Source organism: Rana temporaria, chromosome 10 (genome assembly GCF_905171775.1).
Source record: "Rana temporaria chromosome 10, aRanTem1.1, whole genome shotgun sequence".
Taxonomy (NCBI): Eukaryota; Metazoa; Chordata; class Amphibia; order Anura; family Ranidae; genus Rana; species Rana temporaria.
Window position 1 is genome coordinate 40035744 of NC_053498.1, and position 21698 is coordinate 40057441.

Sequence of the window (21698 nt, forward strand, 5' to 3'; positions counted from 1 at the left end):
AGAGGTTGCAGATCAGGGAGACGCACAAAGGAACAACAAAAAAAGAAGAGTGAGAGACTACGATTAGGAGGAATTTTTAACTTAACAGATACGATTTTAACCAATAAGGAAACTAACATTTTAAACTTGGGCTTAAAGTGTGGCCTGAACCGCCCGATTAATAAATGTAATGTTTTTATCGACATTCACAAATACACAAGGAGACTTAGCATGAAAAAATATTTTTTGAATACCCAAATGCTATTGAAAGAGTCCCTGCTCCAGCCACAGACAGTGGACTAAGAAATAAGTCCTTGTTCAACCCCCTGGTAGCTGCGAACCAGCCCTTGGATGTTTTTAAAGGTCTACTTCTACGTGATTTAGAACTAATAAAACCAAAAAAATACGTAAATCCAAGGTACATTCGGGATGGTATTGAACTCCTGGAAAAAAGAAAAGAAATTGTGATCAGACCAGCTGACAAAGGGGGAGGTGTATTAATTTTAAATAAAGAATTTTACCACACACAGCTTTCTGATATGCTTGCAGACACAAGCACCTATATGAAATTGAAGAAAAATCCCACATCACAATACAAGATAAATCTACAGACTTTGGTCCAAACCGGTTATCGCTCTCACGCAATATCTAGCAAAGAGAAGAAATACCTTGTTCCCAGTAGTTGCCGTATTCCAACGATATACACATTGCCCAAGATCCATAAAAACATACAAAACCCACCAGCAAGACCCATTGTAAATGGAATTGGGTCTGTATCAGCCAGGTTGGGTCAATTTTTGGACCATCATTTACAGAAAAGTGTTACGGCCACCAAAGCATACCTGAAGGATACGAAGGAATTACTTATCTTACTACAAGACATTGACCTTACTGATATGGAGAATGTATATTTGGTAACTGCCGATGTATCGTCATTATATACAATAATTCAACACGACGATGCACTCCTATCTCTAAATTGGGCCTTATCAAAGAGAGATGATCTCACCCATAACCTTAAAGTATTCCTTCGTAATAGTCTGGACTTCTGCCTAGGGCATAATTACTTCTGGTATAACAATTGTTTTTACACGCAGAGGAATGGTGTTGCAATGGGGGCTAAATTTGCCCCCAGCATTGCAAACCTTTTTATGGCAGAATGGGAGGACAAGACTATTTTTAAAACACAACAGAAGGAACTACTTTTTTATAGACGCTACATCGATGATCTGTTTTTTATCTGGGCTGGTTCCCTTTTAACCTTGGAAGAATTTTTAAAGGATCTAAATACAAACAGATACAATATCCACTTGACCAGTGAGTATAACCAAGATAGTATTCACTTTTTAGACCTCAACATCTACAGAGACAACAACAAATTGGGCACTAAGGTATATTTCAAGCCCACAGACTCGAATAGTTTCCTGCCTATGCAAAGTGGCCATCACCCAATGTGGTTAAGAAACATCCCGAAAGGTCAGTTGATGCGTGTTAAAAGAAATTGCAGCAATGACAGACTTTAAATCGCAGTCCCTGGTCCTAAAGGAGAAATTTCTGGAAAAGGGATATAAGAGTGGCCATCTTAAGATCATCGAGGACCTTGAGCAACTCCCCCGTTCAAGCTGTCTTTCAACAACAAAAACACAGACAAGGAAAAACATACATGAATGGAGTTTTATTTCAGGCTTTCACAGCCAATATAAAGAAGTTGAACTAATTTTTAGAAACCATTGGCACGTATTGTTCCTTGATAAAATTTTAAACACTGTCCTCCCACACAAACCTTGTTTCATATACAGAAAGGCAGCCAATTTTGGAGACAAGATTGTAAAAAAGATCCTGGATCCCCCTAAGAAACCACCAACAATATGGGATAAAGATGGCTTCTTTGCTTGCAAAAGATGTCTTCCTTGCAAAGAAGCTGATAGACCAAGAGGCTGTATAGATTCCTTCATCTCCACTTCAAATAACTCCCAGTTCCAAATAAAATCGTTCATAACATGCAACACTACTCACGTAGTATATATGCTTGAGTGCCCGTGCCACCTGATGTATATAGGCCGCACTAAGAGAAAACTCAGGATTAGGATTGCTGAACACGTTGCAAACATCAAGCTTGGCTATAAAGATCACAACGTGTCACTCCATTTCAAATTACATCACGATTGTAACCCCGCTGGTCTAAAATTTTGGGCAATTGACCATGTGGAACCGTCCTGGAGGGGTTGCAATCACGTGAGAGAACTATCAAAGCGTGAAACGGAGTGGATTTATATGGCGAGCACTTTGGCACCGAAGGGGTTGAATATTGATCTGGACATCAATTGCTTCATCAGTGATTACTAATATATGAATAAGAGAAAATTTCCCTCCAGACATATTACCTCCATACTGGTACATCCACAACATGGCCACTCTGCTATATTCCATTCTCCAATCTACATGGGTATTTTTGTACAAGTCCCTTAGTGACCCACAACTGTACTTTTGTACCTTGAATATTGATATTCTCCTTTTTTATGTTTGCCCCCTATTCACACCATCCGGTGTAGATCAAACATCCTCCAGGTACTATGGTACCATCGGTTTCAGTCCATCACAGACTTATTTATATATTTATTTATTTACCTATTTATTTATATATATTCAATTAGTTTCCTAATATAGTTTGTATGGATTCATAACCTAATATTTTAACCATATACTGTTCCAAACAGTCTCTCTCATTTATCTGCGCTCCTTGTGAATATATCCACAGGAATTGTTTCCATAGTATTACATACCAACCTATTTAATCTCAAGACTGCCTACACTCTTCATATGCAACCAATTTACAGTTGGTACATTAATTGTGAAGTAGTACCTATTCCAAGGTCATACATTCTTGAGTTTAGCACATATCATATAGATCCCCGATTGTGCTTTACCGAAATTCCTTTTAATGCCTCCATTCATTCTTTTTATATGTATATTCTCTTTTAGTCCACACATATATTTATATATTTATATTTTTATATGTTTATATATTTATATATTTTTATATGTTTTAAACACATCTCAGTGACAGGAGTGGTTCCATACATTTTTAAGCGACTCTTTTTAGAACATTTTTTGAGAGATTTTTTTAACAAAAACAGTTTTTTATATATATGCATTTTTATAATGTATATATATTAACTTGACTAATAAGTCAAGGTTCACTATAGAGATAAAATGCCACTTTGAGTACACACTACTCGCTTTGAAGTGAAAACTTCATCTAGCTACATCTCTGATAAATATGCCCTTTAAACGAGCTAATTGAGTCTATTAAAGAAACGCACATCTCATGTGCATCTTTGGTGTCTATTACTATGATATAGGAATGATTGTAACGAGCCGTTCACTACCCTGTCGATTGCACATCCAAAAATAAAAAACGCATTTAGCAGAGATTAACAATATACAAAAAAGAAATAATAATGTATAAAAATTAACTTTACATATTTTAGGAGGCACTACTTTGCTATCTATTCACAATCATGGCAATGGCTATTTGGTGGACACTCCCATCCCATGCGTGATTGATTGCATCCCAGCGAAAAAGAAAATGTACAGACACTCCCACTATTGTAAATCAATATGCTGTACCGCAATACAGGAAGCATTATTTAAACTGTATTCAAACTTTATTCCCATTTGGATTTTGCTTGTCACTAGTATTAATCATTTATCTCTTTTTTCATTTGTCCCTTTTATACATATATATATAAATATACAAATTTTTTTTGCGGATAAACTTTCACTCGGTTGTGTCATTTACCAATGGCATACAGTCTGCTACAGAACGAGTATTAGGCGATTCGTTTCATTAATTTTTGGTCCTCTCGGACCTGATTTCTATTAAAAATTGCAGTTTTAGATTTTCGTCATATTTTTCCTCTTTTAAAACCAAGTATGCATCCCGGCTGATGTCCACCTTAATGTCCGGATTGAACAGCACCAATCATATCCGATGGGCGGAAAGGGACACAACCAATAGCTGTGGATGCTGCGGTACAAAGAGACAATGACAGCGTCATGTAGCCACGCCCTCAGTCGAAGTCGGAAGTGACGAAACGCATCAGGGCATGGCTACAGACGGACGCTACAAGGAAATCTATAGTGCGTTCCACCGCGCTCCAACAACAAACCACAGCGAGGAAACCATCACATCGCACCCGCAGCACACGCGGATCCCTGTGGATACGAGCAGACCAGTGAAATCACTACTTTTTTGTGCACGGTTTATTTATATTACTGTACGGGCATTAACTAGTGGAGCTATTCCACACCTCATTACAGCCAATGTTGAAGTTTTTTTGCACTATGATCTGTGTGTTTTTACTTTACATGTACCTCCATTTGAGCCATCCTGCCCGTGCAGCATCTGTATGACTTGATGGTTTGTATGCAAATCACTTATTGATTTGCAGTGGTAAGCTGATACCCTTTCCATTTGGGTGTTTTAACCACATTCTTTGGTGCAATTCTTATTCCACATTTGAAATGGTTTCTACTTTCAGGTGCATAAATACCATTTAAAAGATCACCTACACTCCATCACTCATTCAGTCTTTATTTTGAACAGGCTATCACCTGTCACTAGCGCTGTTTCTATCACTTTGAACAACAGTTCACGTGTTTTGATTCTTTTATGATTTCTTTTATCAGGGAAATAAATGTGGTCGCCTTTTAGCTAGGCAGCTTAAAAAAACAACAAGACTCCAGACATGTTCATAATTTAACAATACAAAAAAAAAAAAAAGTAGAAACCCATGCTATTGCGGCAGAATTCCACAAATTTTACGAGACTTTATATAATATTCAACACAAATCGGCAAGTGCCACGAATGAATATCGATTGGGGGAGACCCGGGCCTATATTGCGGACTCAGCGTTACCTTCGCTGCCACCTGAAGCAACGGAGGTAATAAAAAGGCCGATCATAGTTGAAGAAGTGAATGGAGTAATAGCAAATTTGGCAATAGGGAAAAGCCCAGGGCTAGATGGTTTTACGAATCTATACTATAAGAAATTTGTTTCAAACCTGGGTGCCCCAATATGTGACTACTTCAACTCGATTAACATTTTGAATCCACTTCCTCCAGAAGCCTTATTGGCACACATTAAAGTCCTTCCAAAACCAGGAAAAGATCCCCAACACTGCACCAATTATAGACCAATTTCTTCGTTAAATTCCGACACTAAACTATTATCAAAAATGTTGGCACTTAGACTACAGGATCATTTAGTGAAGCTAGTTCACCCTGATCAAACAGGCTTTATGAAGGGCCGTGAGGTTAGAGACAACACCATAAGGGCATTGAATGTCCTCCACTGGATGCAACATGGCCCGGACAGAGCGCCTAGAATAATATTATCTATGGATGCCGAAAAGGATTTCGACAGGGTTAACTGGGCATTTATGACGGAGGTCCTGAGGTGGATGAGAGTGGGAGATCGTATGATAGACTGGGTACTGGCATTTTATGCGTCCCCGAGAGCAAGAGTAAAGGTGAATGGCACTTTGTCAAATTATTTCCAAATATATAATGGTACGAGACAAGGGTGTCCTCTGTCTCCATTACTATTCGCGATGATATTGGAACCTTTTCTCTGTAAAATAAGGAAAAACAATGGAATCCAGGAAACGTGTATTGGGCCGGATGAACATAAGGTCTCAGCATACGCCGATGACCTGTTGTTCTACCTGTCCGCACCACAGACCTCATCACCTGCTCTGATGGTAGAAGAATCTAGATTTGGAGTTTTATCCAGTTTTAAGATTAATTTTGAGAAGTCTATACTATTCCCCTGCCATGTATCTTCAAGTATGGCTAAGACTCTGCAAGACGCGTATCGCTTTGTATGGAATAAAACATTTTTGGTCTACTTCGGGACGCATATAACGCCTGACCCAAAACTTCTATACGATTTGAATTATGGTGCCTTGATGGAGGGGGTAAGGGAAGACCTTCAGAAATGGAAGGGTCAGTTATTTTACTTGGTTCGGAAGAGTGAATGCAATAAAGATGAGTATACTACCTAAAATAATTTACTTCTTGCATACAGTGCCAATTTCTCTTCCACAGAGTTTTTTTTAAGGACATACGGAGGGCCTTCGTGTCCTTTGTATGGAATGATAAAAACTCTAGATTAGCCCATGATATTCTGTGAAGAGGAAAGTCAAATGGCGGAGTGGGGTTGCCAGATGTAGCATCATATTATAGGGCAATGGCACTAGTACGTATATTGAATTGGAACCACGATTACTAAAACAAAATATGGGTAAAATTAGAGCAAATAATGGCAGGAAGGAATTTGGCAGGAACACCCTGGATCCCGAAGGTAGATAGAGGGCTCTCAAAATGGACGTCACCCTTAGCTCATAATACGTTAAAGATATGGGATAAAATAAACCAACTAGGAGATTATGCCCCTGGGATATCTCCTCTAACTCCGCTGGAGGGATTCCCGTGGTTCCCTCCAGGTAAGGAAGTAGGATCGATGAAGGCCTGGGGGAAGGACGGGGATACAACACGCGGCAAATTTGCCCCATGTGGAATTCTGACTCCCTTACCAGAATTGAGGCGGAGCTTGGGAACAGTTCCAATGGTGCAGTGGAGGTACCATCAATTAGTGTGCTTCTTTCACAAGTGGAAAACCGTGATACGACCTCTAAATTCGCTTACTATATTTGAAACTAAAATGTGTGAAGATAACAAGGGCTAAACACTTACTGTCTCAAATGTATATATTAGTCCTAGGGACCCGGAAAAAAAACATCACCCTACTATATTAGAGACTGGGAAGGAGAGCTAAACCACAGGTTTACCACGCTACAAATTAAAAAGCTTATGGACTCCTCACACTATACATCGATAAGCTCACAGATTCAAGAGATGTCTTATACATTTCTATCAAGGTGGTATAGAACCCCAGTGAGACTGGCACAGATGTACAGGAATGCAGACAACAGGTGTTGGAGGGGATGTGGACAGGAGGGTACTTTACTCCACCTGTGGTGGTCATGTCCAAAGATCAGAGGATTTTGGCAAGAAATTGCCCCCTGGGTTGAAAGGCTGTCTCCCGGGGAAATGGAATTGACCCCTCTAAACTTCCTATTCCATGGGTCAGCGAGGTCCATTGGATCATATAAGGATAGTGTAATGGAACTATGTATTCTGCCTGGACATCTATAATCATCATGCAGTGAGGCATACAAAGGGTTAATTGTAGAGTGACTTTTGGGCACAGATTGAGCCAGGAGATGGGGTGGCAAGTGAATCATAATCCATGTTTGCAGGATGTCTTGAGATATCACAATCCATGTTTGCAGGATGTCTGGAGATATCACAAGTTGTTGGCTATTCAATGTGTGGACACATTCTTTTGAAAGGTATTAATTGCTTAGATTCCTAGACATTTCATTGTCCCTTGTGTAAAGGTGTTATGTATGCTAAATACTGTTTATGTGTGGAATGGACTTGTCGGAGACAGAACGTCTGTCTAGAGATGTGGATTGGAAGGAGATCATTGTGTGATGGTGTCTTGTTTGACTTCTGTTAATGAAGGAATGTTTAGTAATTAGCTCAAAGAATGTGATTGAAGCTTCCCCACGGTGTGATGTGTGGGTGGGGACAGTTTGATTGTTCATGTGCCTTGAAGACTGTATAAAATCTCAGAGTGAACCATTAAAAATCAGTCCTACTTGACCCGTCAAAACGTAGCCCCGTCTCGTTCTTGAAAGGGCGTGCGATGGGATTACTATTCTGCTCATTTTACAGCTGAACCGGACTCTCTCTCTGGATCTCGTGGATGGGATATACCGGCTGTACCTGCATATCGCAACTTGCCAGGGAAAAGGACGTCTCCAACGGCTGATACCCCCTCACTACCAGGGGGGTAGCCGTTGCAGATAGTATTGCGCCTCATTTATTAAATGCGGCAAAACTTTTAATACCTAGACTATGGAAACAGAAGAAAAGACCAACTATTCTTGAATGGAAGAGAGAAGTTAATTTAATTATGGAGGCAGAAAGATGGATTTCTATGGTTAAAAGTTTAGAGAAATGTGGACAGAATGGGAACAATGCTCACCTGAGATAGAATAATATAAGGAGCTGCAGAAATTCTAGGTAAATGCTAATTGAGGGAGAGAGGGTGAGGGGGCAGGTTATTTGAACTATTTTTTTTTCTTTTGTCTCTTCAACACCCCTTTTTTTTCTATGAATGTTTGTGTGGCTCTGCCCCTAACCCCCACCTGTAAAGGTATAAGAGGAGGGGGGGCATTGAGGGAGGGGTTGGGGTTTTTTCACTTTTTTTTTTTGAAACAGGAAAGGGAAGAGGGGAAGGGAGATAAAAGGGGGGGGGGGTACGTTATAAATGGGTATTATGGCTCTTAGAAGCCTCAGATATAAATGTTTTTTTTTTTTTTTTTGCTTTTTAAGGGTGGCGGGGTAATAGGAGTGATGAGTGATAAAAGCGCCAAGTTATAAAGGGGCAAAATGGCTTTTTAGGCTTTTAAGGTTAAGGGAGAAAGAAAAGGGAAAGGAAAAAGATTTATTTATTTTTTTCCCCCCTACCCCCCGACCCTTTTTGTTTATTTTTTTTATATGGGGGGTGGGAGAGAGTCACAGGGAATAAGTGGGGGTGAGGGGGACAATTTCCTTTGTCTTTTTTTTTCTTCTTTCTTTTTGGGAGGGGGGTGTATAGGATATAGATAATGATGTTTACATTATTATAATGTTTTTGATATGTGATATATTGTTAAATGGAATTCTTGTTGAAAAATGTATAAACATTTTGATAATAAAATAAAATAAAAAGATAACAGGAACTGCAGTGAAACCAAGCCTGTGGGACTGGTATGACCAAAAGTATGCGGATGAGGCAATGAATGTCAAATTAAAATTTTAACAAAATCACATTAACAATATTGCAAATTTTTAACAATTTTGGCATATAGGCATCATGATTAAGATTGTCATAATTACACTGGACCATGTGACTTACCAGCAACTGTTGTGGGATCAGCTGCATTATTAACTTTTGAGGCCACTGGTCAGTTTTCCTGCAAACAGAGAAACATTTTTCAGATTAGTCAAATCTAAAGCCTGTGCTTCTCAAGCTTTTAACGAGGCGATCCAATGTTAGTAAAAAATCTAAACGACATCTTAGCCCTGATTTATAAAGCTGCAATAAAAGCACTTATGAAATGGTTATTACAAAATAAGTGGGTGATAAAACTGAATATTTCTGTACTGGGGGTCAGTAACCTGTAGATCGCTGCCAGGTGACTGGTTTATCGCGCTCTGGGCTTGCTGACCCACCATCCCAGATGGTAAAACCAACATGTTTTTACCACCCCGCCCCAACTGTAGCCACTTTAGCTGCAATGGCCAGGGGTGGGCACATGCAACAGCAGGAGGTATATGCCCTGTCATGGTTGGTGCGAGTAGCACCTGCCAAGCATGACCCTTTCCAGTGAATGAGGCCAGTCTGAAAGTGCCCTGCAACCTTGCGCAGCACGGCAAACAAGGGGCTAAAAAGCAGGCAGTGTTGTGTTGCTTTCTCAGTACATGCTTTAACCCCGTGGACCCCACAGAAGCATGCAGTTGTGGGGCGCTTGAAGAGTGGCTCCATTTACTTGAATGGATAGCGATTAGTAGGCAGTAGCATCCACCAAAAGCAACAGGGGGTTTAATTCCTGCTGAGGCAGGTGTACAACTTTGGCTGCTGGCTCAACAGCTAAAAGGAGGTAGATTGGGGGCGGTAAACTCAACCGCAGGGTTTTATTACCACCAACTTTACGTGTGAACGAGCTCTAAGGGTGGCGCTGTTGAATGCAACTAAGGGCTCATTTGTAAGTACGGCAGGCACTGATGCTCCTCTGAAAAGTGATCAGAGTGTTTGGCAGGTGGTGAGGAGGCAATACGTTGCCTCCTCACCACCTGATTTAAACCCATGACTGTCGTGTAATGCACAGCCTTTTTTCAACCAGGGTGCCTTGAGGTTTCTTCAGGGGTGCCTTGGCAACATGCATAAAAATTGTATACAAGCCAGCAGGTGGATTAAGCCTGCCCTTTATTTACACAAAGCCACGGGTTTTCATTATGCACCATTATGACGAGACACTGGCATCCTAACCACCAATGATGTCATCAGTTGATGAGGAGGATGTCTTGCCTCCAGAGCATCCTCGTTTGATCCTTCTGTGCGCCTCTCCCTCAGCACTGGGGTCACATTAGCTGACTGATGGAGATAAATTAAGGGAGAAGAGAAACAATGGAATACTAGTCAGTACCAGTGTGCAAAAGTGTATTTGCTTTGGAAGAATAAATCGCCTCTAACATTAGGCGTCCTACGTGTGGATGTTGCTGCATTGTGAAAAACTATTATGCCGCATACACACGACCGTTTTTCATGAAGTGAAAAATGACATTTCTTAAAATGGTCATTAAAAACAATAGTGTGTAGGCTCCAGAGCATTTTTCATGATGTGAAAAATGGCCATTAAAAATTTAGAACATCCTCTAATTTTTCGCATCGTTTTTTACGTTGTCGTTTCTCAAGTTGTGAAAAATGGTCGTGTGTAGGCTTCAACGACGTGAAAAAAACATGCATGTTCATAAGCAAGTTATGAGACGGAAGCGCTCGTTCTGGTAAAACTAGCGTTCGTAATGGAGATAGCCCATTCGTCACGCTGTAACAGACGGAAAAGCACGAAGACTGAAAATCGCGAATCGTCTCTCACCAAACTTTTACTAAACACGAAATCAGCAAAAGCAGCCCCAAGGGTGGCGCCATTCGAATGGTACTTCCCATTTATAGTGCCGTCATACGTGTTGTACGTCACCGTGCTTTGCTTGAGGATTTTTTTTTCACGATCGTGTGTATGCAAGGCATGCTTGACAAGAATCACGTCGAAAAAACATCTTTAGACCATTAAAAACGGTCGTGTGTGCGCGGTATTAGAATATTTTTTTTAAATTTTGGGATGGGGTGCCTTGAGACTGTCTATAATTTTAAAGGGTGCATTGACTGAAAAAAGGTTGAGAAACGCTGCTCTAGACACTTTACCTCTTAAGGACTGGAGCACCGTGTCTATCCTGGAAACTGTCCAATAACCTTTTTCAAATATACATTATCATTGGGATGTAAAATCCCGTCTTTCTAATTGGACCTTTCCAGTAATAGGTGATGTTACTCATGCATATGAATATATAATATTTGGCAGCGTATTTAGGACAGGTACATAGTTGGTTTTGTTTAGCATATTAGGCTTTCCATTGTCACATATATTAATGTAACAAGTACAGTGTGTATATTTATACATACTTGCATCTGGCACACTTAGTTGATTTGTCCCTTTCCCATCTCCAATTCCCCAATCCCTTCCTTTCCCTCCCTCCCCCCCACTCTATTGTTCTTCCCTTTTACGCTTAGTGAAAACTCCCCCTGACTATGTCACAATTCTCAGGTCAAATATGGGAGCAATTTCTAGACACTATCCAAAACACATGCACTCCGCAGGTCGAGGCGGATGTAGGAAGAGAGGAATTTTTTCTTAAACTTAAAAGATTGATGGAAAAAAAGTCTAATTTAGGTTGGCACATACGCTTCTTTGACTGCTATCTGAAGGAAAATGTAAATCCCCAAGGATTGAGAGTCCAAATATCCCTAACCTTCGATGTGACAGAAGTCGCATTCAAGGAAAAATGGGAATATAACCTAAATCAATGCTCAGTCAATATGATGCAAATGCTAAAGGAAAAACAGCACAGATTTACTAGAACTAGATAGAGAAATTGAAACCCTACGAAGTACAGCAAATCAATATGCTTCCACTACTGAATTCAAAAAGAAAGAACAGGAACTAATACAACACCTAGTTAAATATAATAAAAATGTAGTCTTGAAGAAAGATCAGAAATTTTACAAGGATAAACTAGCCTTTACGGGAGGCTATGCATATAAATGACAAAAAGGTTTTACTACTCAAATGGGAAAAAAATCAGACAAAATGCATATTACAATTCTACAGCATATATGTCTGATTCTAATCTATCTGCTGCTTCTTCCGTCTCCTCCCAGCAACCAGCCAACAGAGCTAACCATGGATCATCACGCAGAGGATGCGCACAAACGAGGGGTAATGGTGGTGGTCATAATGCACAGGGGGTACGCAAAAGAAACACATTGTTTTACCTCACAACAATACTGCTACAAACCATGTTGATATTAGAAGTGAAGGAATTGAGGGAGCACAGGGTGACCTGGTGATGGGTGCCACTCCTATAGTAATGTTTACGGACACAAAAACTAACTAAGCGTCTGAACAGAGAGATCTAGGAGCAATTTCTAAAACTATACAAACAAGGAATAACAGTAACTCAGGTTCTGTCCCTTTAGGGTCAATTCATACAGCACTGACACCTATAGCCCATATGAAAATGGGCAAGATAGACGCATTCATGACAAAACAATCACTAGTGATACAATCCACAATAGCATAGGACTCAATGTGATTAATCTTTCATCTCATAGCCTCTCTCCATTGGAAGTAGAAGTCCTCCAGCCCAACCAATTGACAAATTTACCTTGGCAAAAGATTTACATTTATTTGCCAGAAATCTTACTTACAAATATATTTTTGACACTGACAGAGGTAAAATAGTAGGAAAAGAAGAGGGCATGTACAAGGGCTTCAAGGTACAGGATTTCAGGGCCCTTAAAATACTGATTCAGCTGCTGGACGAAAATGAGAGTGCGGGGGAAACCAGTGAAGTCATCTCAGAAGATGATGAACAAGATACTGAGACAAATATTGACCCCAACAAATTCAAAGCCAAGTCAAAAAAGTTCTCCAATCTTCAAACATGTCCAGCAATATGGGCCTTTTTGAAGCAAACAAAAAAACAGATTGAAAATGTTCCCTTTGCCAAACAAACTGATGAGAACCTATGAACAGCAGCAGGCCTTACAGAATATCATGCAAAAGGAGGAAATAATAGTGAAACCTTCTGATAAGGGCGGTAACAGTGATATACTGACATTTGTCCATTACCACTATGTGTAACAAAATCCTAAGCAATCATGAATGGTATAAAAAGGTCCCACTCAAGAGTATAACTGAGGCAAGAGAGCAATATCAGAATATTCTGATAGACGCATACCAACGATCCTTAATTGATAAGGATCTGTTTGAATACCTGGAAATAAAATGGCCTGTTACTCCAACCTTTTATTCAATACCAAAAGGTACACAAGAGCATGACCAACCCCCCAGGCCGCCCGATAGTCTCGGGTATAGGCTGTCACACAGAAACAGCTAGTAAATACATTGATTGTCAACTCCGTCCCCACGTTATGGGATTACCATCATACCTCAAAGATACCCTGGACCTTTTAAAGGTCATTGAGGGACTCACTGTGCCAGCGGGAGCAATTTTAGCTGCAATTGATATTGAGGCGCTCTATTCGAGCATACCCCATATCAAGGGAGTTGAAATGGCTGCCAGCTTTCTAAAAGAACAGGACAGACACAACTGGAAGCTATGCCATTTTGTAACTAATCTGCTTCAACATATTCTCACCACCAACATCTTTCTACTCAATGGATCCACCTACCTCCAGGTACAGGGGGTTGCGATGGGGACATATTGTGCCCCATCGTATGCCAACCTGTACCTGGGGGGGTGAGAAAGAGACCTATTCTCGGATGACAGCGTCACGATGAACAATTGCCACATCTTCTTGTGGCGGAGGTACATCGACGATGTCCTGCTCATCTGGACAGGGACTGCTAGGGAACTGGCAGAATTTATGACATATATCTCCCATAACACATTCAATTTGAAATTTACCATCCAATCAGACACGTCCAGTATTTCCTTTCTAGATTTAAGACTTTTCCTTGAAACAAATGGCTCAATACATAGTAGCCTTTATAGAAAGGAAACAACAGGCAACACCATCCTGCATTACTCTAGTGCCCACCCTCGCCCCTTAGTTCGTAGTATTCCCTTTGGGCAATACTTGAGAATACGTCGTAACTGTACTAAGGAGGAAGACTTCGAAAGCGAAGCAAAAGCACTATATTCCAGACTTCTGCCAAGAGGCTACAGTAAAAAGGTTTTGAAACAGGCATATCAACGAGCAAAAGCTAAGACAAGAGAAACCTTAATTTTCCAGCCTAAGATCAAGGAGAAGAGATCTACCACCAAATATATCACAACGTAAAGCTCAAAACACCTTCCGCAATCTTATAGCAAATAACTGGAATTTTTTGTCCGAAGATCCCATTGTGTCTAAATATGTTGCAGCAAAGCCGGAGATAGTCTATAGAAGACCACACTCTATTAGAGACAGGATATTCCACAGCCACCTTATCCCTGACTCCCCCAATGCAGTTGCAGTAGGGGGTAAAGGGACCTTTAAATGTGGCAAATGTGATCAATGCCCCTGGGTGAAGGAAGGGACGGGCTGCCCCCTACCCAGAGGGTGCTATCATAAATCCAAGTCTTATGCTGACTGTTCTACCATCGGGGTGGTATACCTGGCCACATGCCGTTGCGGCGCATTTTACATTGGCAAAACTAAAAGACCATTCGCCAGATGCATACAGGATCATCTATATTACCTCGATGCAGGGCTACTATACACCCCCATATGTAAACACATCGGATTACAGCATAGCTATGATCCTACTTATGTCTCCTTCGTTCTGGAGGTTATCCCCCCACAGGAAAGAGGAAGCAACTTTGATAAGAAAATCTTGCAACAAGAAGCAAGATGGATCTTTAATCAAAGGGCCACTTATGTACGAGGGCTCAATACAGCCCTTTCATTTAAACCATTTTTGTAATGATTGTGGATAAAAATATAGCCTAAAACTATTTTTTCTGGTTCTCGGTTTTCCATAATGTAAACTTGTATGCCACCTAGTGGTCAGCTACTTGTTAAATGATAATCAACATTTAATCTTATCCTTATTTGAATGTGTATAAATTAAATGCTAAGTCAAGATACTAATTTTAACATGCAAATTGCTGCCTGCAATACATATTTGTATTTATATATATTTTTTTAATTGTATCTCCAATTTTTCTTTCTGTACGGATAGGTGTTGCAAAGAGGCGCCTCATGGGACTTCAATCATGAGCGGTTGTCATTCGAGGACATACCATTAGGTGGAGCTGTATGGCTAGACCTCAGGATAGGAAGTTCCTCTTCCTTATATCCTGATCCGCAACACGCGGCTGGCGGCACATGCGCGATGTGACCAGTACCTTGGTGATGTCAGGGGTCAGGCTTGACCCATCACTTCCGGGTGGACCTTGCGATATAAGACGCCGGCGCGCACATACCGACGTCAGATGCGTGCACCTGGCGTTTTTGAAGGGAACAAACGGTGGGGCCATTCAATGGGAATTTTAACACAGTGACAATATAAGGTAGAGTAATTTTCGTAACCCTTAAGACTTAACCACTATTGTACATATTGGACCCCGTATTAAGTAGGAACAATCAGTGAACATGTTCTGAATGTTCAATTTATTCCTTGTTGGTAACTTTTACTCTATGTTACATAGTAATACTGAATCCTTACTTTCTTCTTCCTGCTAAAAGGAGTAGAATTCATATACTGGCTAGTTAATACACACCTCTGTACAATTTATATACTTTGTCTATTTACCTCTAGAATACCAACATTCACTGGCCCCAGTCCCCTACCATTCCCTGCTTACAGCAATCACTCACCTATTATTGGATGCATTTCATGTGGCAAACACCGTCCATATAATTAGTAGGTAACCGTGGATCTATTATAAACTAGTATAGCGTCTTACATTGGATATGCCCAAATATCACTATACCAATAATTATTACTATATAAATTATCTTTAGATACCGCAAACTACACATCCCAGTAGGGGTCCATAAGGTTCAGCAGCTCCACAGCAACCTGATGGGTCTGGCTCCCATCAGGTGTATGTCCTTTTGTGAATGATCGCTGTCTTTGGAGCCCATTAACCGCCTCATGCAGCTCTTTTACAAAAATCCGACAGAAGAGGTGAGCATGAATCCTTAGGTAGATTATCAGTGTATAAAAGATACTATTATACACCGCAATGTTAATTTATACACCGCAATGTTAATTTATACAAGTAACATGCTTTGTTTGTTTTGTATATGACCAGATAAAGAAATAGATGAATGCGGCTCCCTGATGACACTATTATTGTGAAACATGTCGGCGACCAGCACCTTCTCCATCTAATCAATTCTGTCATCAGCATTGTATCAGGGCAACACATTGATTGTATTATCAATTTTAATGTATTTAAAATAAAATTTGTATTTTTTGTATAAAACATTGTTGTTATCATTGCTCACCTATAATACAGTTACAACAAAAAGGAATTCTGCGCTCATAAAAGTTTACCACTCTAATTCCACATAATGTTTGTGAGGAATAACATTCAGTAGATCTCAGTTTGTTCGGAAGAACCAGTTCTTTATATAGAAAAGATAAACAATTGGCTCCAATACTTCCAGCCACCCCGCAGGTTACTTTTCGGAGGGCCCGTACAATTAAAAATATCTTAGCACCGAGCAAAATTCAAAAGAAACAGTCAGGCTCTCCCTTGGATATTAGAAGCTATTTTAATGACCGTAAAGGGATTTTTCAGTGCAAAAAACGGGCGTGTCTGACGTGCCAATTTATCACCCATGGCACAGATAAAATACACTTACCTTCTGGAAAATTACTAAACATTAAACATTTTGTAACTTTCTCTACAGAATTTGTAGTCTATGTTTTACGGTGTTCCTGTGGCCTCTTATGTAGGCCGAACTATTAGGGCACTACGTGCCAGAGTCGGGGATCACCGTCGCCTAATTAAAAAGGGATGTACAGAACATAGTGTTCCCCGGCATTTTAATCTTCGTCATAACAAGGACTTCAAACACCTAGAAGTCTTTGTAATAGAGCACATTTCAAAAGGAACCCTGACCGCTAATGAAAGATTCTCCCTTCTGTGTAGAAGGGAGGTCTTTTGGATACATAGATTTGATTGTTTGGCACCCAAGGGGTTAAATGAGAAAATTTAGGTCAATGTTCTCATCTAATCAAAAAAAAATAATCTTCTTTCTGATTTTTTAATCATATGTTTATTCTATTGAATATTTTAGCAATATATTTTATGTTCTACCACTAGAGGGCAGTATAGTAACGGAGTGCTCCTATATAGGTATGTTGGTACCATATATAATGAGAGAGTGTATTATTTTACACAGAGACAAAAATAGCATTGTCTTTTTACATTCATGATTTTAAAAGTATATGAGAATAATTTTTTAAAATTTTTAAAAAAATGTAAATATCGATGTAAATTGTGTGTGTATGCTTATATTTGATTTTTGATATGTTATGTTCTTGTCAAGGGTTAAAATTCTCGGTTTTGATACATCATTTCCTGTTCCCCTCCCCTTCATTAAAATCCTCCCCTTTTTTAGTCTATATAAATAAATTTTCAATTTTGAGTCCCAATGACTGACAAAGCCCTGGATAGGGCGAAACGCGTAGTCTGGGACTGTTTCAAAACCCCTCTTTTATTTTGGAAGACCTAAGTCAGTAATATCAAGAAAAGATTTTCATTTATAATCGCCATTTACAACTTATTTTTTTTTCCTCAATGCAATTTGCACTTTGTCCACTGGAGGGCGCCTAACATTCGGCTGAACTTTTCTCTGCTGCTTGTCAGCACGTTCCAACAGGAAGAACGTCTCTCCGTGGCTGTCATCTCTGTGCTGCGCTCCTAGCAGCTGCAAACACTGAGGCTGGAGCACGTTTGGACACATACAGGAGAGTGTCCAGGAGCCCAGATGCCAGATATTAACTAGGAAGTGACATCAAACGCCATAGTGACGTCCTGGGTAATGTACTCCAATTACAATCAGCACGGTTGTTTTCTATGAATGCAGCTGGAAACAAAATTGCAAAATTTTAACCCTTGAAGCCCTGAAAGATTGTGTGTGTTTTCATGCAGGCACTAGGAACATTTTTGTTGTGCTGTATACATTTGTTTATCTTTTCTATATAAAGAACTGGTTCTTCTGAACAAACTGAGATCTACTGAATGTTATTCCTCACAAACATTATGTGGAATTAGAGTGGTAAACCTTTATGAGCGCAGAATTCCTTTTTGTTGTAACTGTATTTTGGTGGTGCTTCTAGGTACCTGGAATTCTGCAGCACGGATCGTTTACAGCCCATACGAGGGTCTTAAATATTATATTGGACTATAGTGTAACCCATAGAGCGCCAGTGAATCTTTTTTGTATCAATATATGCTCACCTATAATAGACACATGCCTCCAACAAGGTCCTAATTATTTTGTGGTGGCTAGTTAATCCCCTCCAATTTTCTTTTAGCACTTTAAGGACTGGAGCACCGTGTCTATCCTGGAAACCTTTTTCAAATATACACTTTACCTCTTATACTCGATTATATAGCTCAATAGTAAAAACCAGCAAGAAGAGTATGGAAGGTCATCACCTTCCCATTACACCCTATGCAACTGTGGCAACAAGTCCGCAAAAACTGAGAATCCCAGACAGAGAGCCGAGTCCCTCAAAGAACAGAGGAGAAAATGTGATTTTTGATTTACCTGTAAAATGCTTTTTTTGGAGTACATCACAGGACATTGCATCTTTATATCTATTATGATAGGGTTATGCTGACACCTTCAAGTGGTTGTAAACCCTTTACAACCACTTTTATCTACTGGTAAGCCTAGATTAAAGCTTACCTGTAGGTGCTCGAAATATCTCTATTTGGTTTCAGGTAAGTGACACATAATGGGCTACTATGCGATGCATAGTAGCCCATTATGCTTTACCTTTGCAGGCAAACAAAGAGGAAGTAAAACCCATCAGAGTTTACTTCCTCTTTCAGGTCATTGGATGCTGACTTTCTTTAGTAATCCATGAATAACAAAATAAGGGTGGTGGGATCTCAGCGTCCTATGATGTACCCTTGAATAACCTAGGAAACACCAACACTCCTGGTAGAATGAGCGGTCACCAAGAACAGTGGAATGTTTTTTTTACATTAGACCATGAGCTTGAGCAATTAGCTGGATCCATCTAGAAATAGTAGATTTGAACACAGCTTTAAAAGCTGAAGACTTTTCCTTGGGCCTACAAGAAACACAAAGAGGTAATGAGGTTTCTCAAGAAGTCAAACATGACAAAGATGTAGGACGTAAATCATAGCATATCACTGCTATCCATGCGATTGCCGGGCATCCTGGAGGTTTTCAGTTGGTGCACTACATGCAACACAGTGGATTTGCAGTGGATGTTTTTACTTACCGTTTATCCTAGTGCTGTGTTGCTTTTTTTTTTTTAGAGAGTGGATTAGTATTGTTTGGTTTTATTCTGATTAAATACTACACCATTAGATATGTGGTTTTCCACAACACATTTAGCTTTGACTTATTGAACCACTCTTATAGAATGGGTTTCCTTGAAAATGTGGACACTTTTTTTTTCACAATTTCTTAATGATAATTTGTAGCCATCTTGGGTTGCACCAAGGTAATAGTAGATCCGCTGTCCCGAGTCCCTGGACAGGTCTGCCCATTCACTCATACGGTTTGTCTGCGATGCCTGCGGTTGTCATCGGCAGTAGCTTGTACTAAGTTCACCTCATGGAGTATCCTGTAAATTCCACTTCACCCCAGTCAGTTGGGGTAGATGGTGAGGCGGCCTCCAGGCAATGAGCAGCTGCTCGGGCTGGGCCAGGGGCAGCGTGGTTCAATGAAGTGGTGGTGACATTCCAAGGACAGTTAGCTCATATGGGTGTAATCAAATGAGACACCTAAAAGCGAAGCCCGATCGTCTTGATGGATATAGCCGGTCGGGCCATTGCAGGGAGGGCGACTGACTGCGGGGCAGATGGCTGAAAAGGGGCAGGTGCTGGCAGTGGTCTGGAGAAGCTTCAAGGCTCCAGTTGGTGGGATCCATATACTGGTCAGCTAGTTCCGCTGCTTTGTCTACAATCAAGGGTTTTTGGTCTTGGACTCACTGACACACTTCAATAGGGGATTGGTTGTAAAACTGTTCCAGTAGGATCAGTTGGGCAGCATCCGCTAAGGTAGTCGCTTGACAGCCAGGAGAACCATGCATCTACCGTTCGGGACATCTGATGAGCCCATTATGTATAGGGCTGGCCCTCTTCCCGTGACCTTCGGGAGCGATTGTGTATCTTGCCAGCAGCAGCTCCTTAACTCGCTTGTAGTCTTTTTTTGTCTTCCGCCGGTATGGCTTCAAAAGCATCCAGTGCTCAACTGGATATAATACAAAAAGCCAGGAGAAATTACCGTATCATCTTTAACGAAGAAAACATAATGTTGTTTCAAGACTTATTCTGAATCAATTTGAAAAATCGCAGGGCCCTGCGTCCCCTCCTGGATAAGCTGAAAGACAGGGATCTAAAGTATACCTGGCACTTCCCCTTCACACTCATTGTGTCAGCTAATGGCCACCAACATGTCTTGCGCAACCGGCGGAGCTACATGACTTTTGTGCGGGTCTAGGCTTGTACTTGGTAGACCTTCCGGATTGGTATGCAAATTTTGCATTACCACCTCCCCACAGGAGCGCGACCCAATCACCATTCTCCTCACCCGGAACGAGACTAAGAAGATGAAGCATGGCAAGAGCGGAGGATCTAAACAGGCAACCCTAACTCGAGTTCCATGTCCGATCGAGACCAAGCAGAGGAATAAGGGGCAGTTTGGCCCACTCAATTTTACTAATGTTTGTGCCCAGAGTTCTCGTATAAACGCAGGTTGCTGAACGATTAGCAAGTTTCCTTATTAGCATCAGTACGGCAGTCATTTTTTGTTGCCGTTTTCGCTCCCTACTAAAGATCATTTGTCTCACAGCATGGTCATATGTTTCTAATGCAAGACGTGTGTGATTCCAGGGATGGCGGCTGCTATTCCAGAATGTACCACATGCAATGATATGAAGAGACCCAGCTTTCTCATGTTACTGGCGCTTTGCAAATGTAGTAGTGTCAATTGCGAGGCCCGATCACCTAACTCGGTTGTGACAGGGGCGGGAGAGGGGCCGAATGTGGTCACGCCACACCACAGGTGGCAGCCATGGTTGGGAATAGTGGTGGTGCAACCATTAGGTTGCGTCTTGCTTTTTAGCGGTTGATTAATAAGCATTATATAATATCACCCTTAAAGGGGTTGTAAAGGATTTTTTCCCCCCTAAATAGCTTCCTTTACCTTTCCTGTCAAGCACTCTTCTTTTGTGGATTCGGTGTTACACCTGGGAGATTGTTCATATGAATTTGCCTGTGTGGCGGGACTGATTTTTTAATTTGAACTTTCCACTTATTTATTATTCACTGTTCAATAATTTTAGCGCGATCTTTCATTTTTCATTTTGTCCTTGTGTAGTATAACACTTTTAGATCTATGGAAAAAAGGTGGAAATAAGGGCCGTCTAGTTTAGCCACCCTCACTGCGCGTAGCTGGAGAATAAATGTGAACTATAGTGATATTAATAAAATAAATGAATAAATTAATAAATATACATGAGCTGCTGCTATAAAAATATAAATTCAAAAATTGTTAATATGCAAATACAGTGCTACCTAATGTGAAAA

At 40.5% G+C, this 21698-nt stretch overlaps 1 protein-coding gene across 4 annotated transcripts in view; it reads right to left on the bottom strand.

Moving 5' to 3' along the window:
• MED25 (mediator complex subunit 25) overlaps nucleotides 1-21698 on the bottom strand; it is a 555669-nt gene that overhangs the window by 183676 nt on the left and 350295 nt on the right. For all 4 annotated transcript variants that reach the window (XM_040327573.1, XM_040327575.1, XM_040327572.1 and 1 more), the window contains one exon: nucleotides 9016-9073. In XM_040327573.1, coding sequence (XP_040183507.1) covers nucleotides 9016-9073 — 58 coding nt within the window. The remainder of the gene's footprint in view (nucleotides 1-9015; nucleotides 9074-21698) is intronic.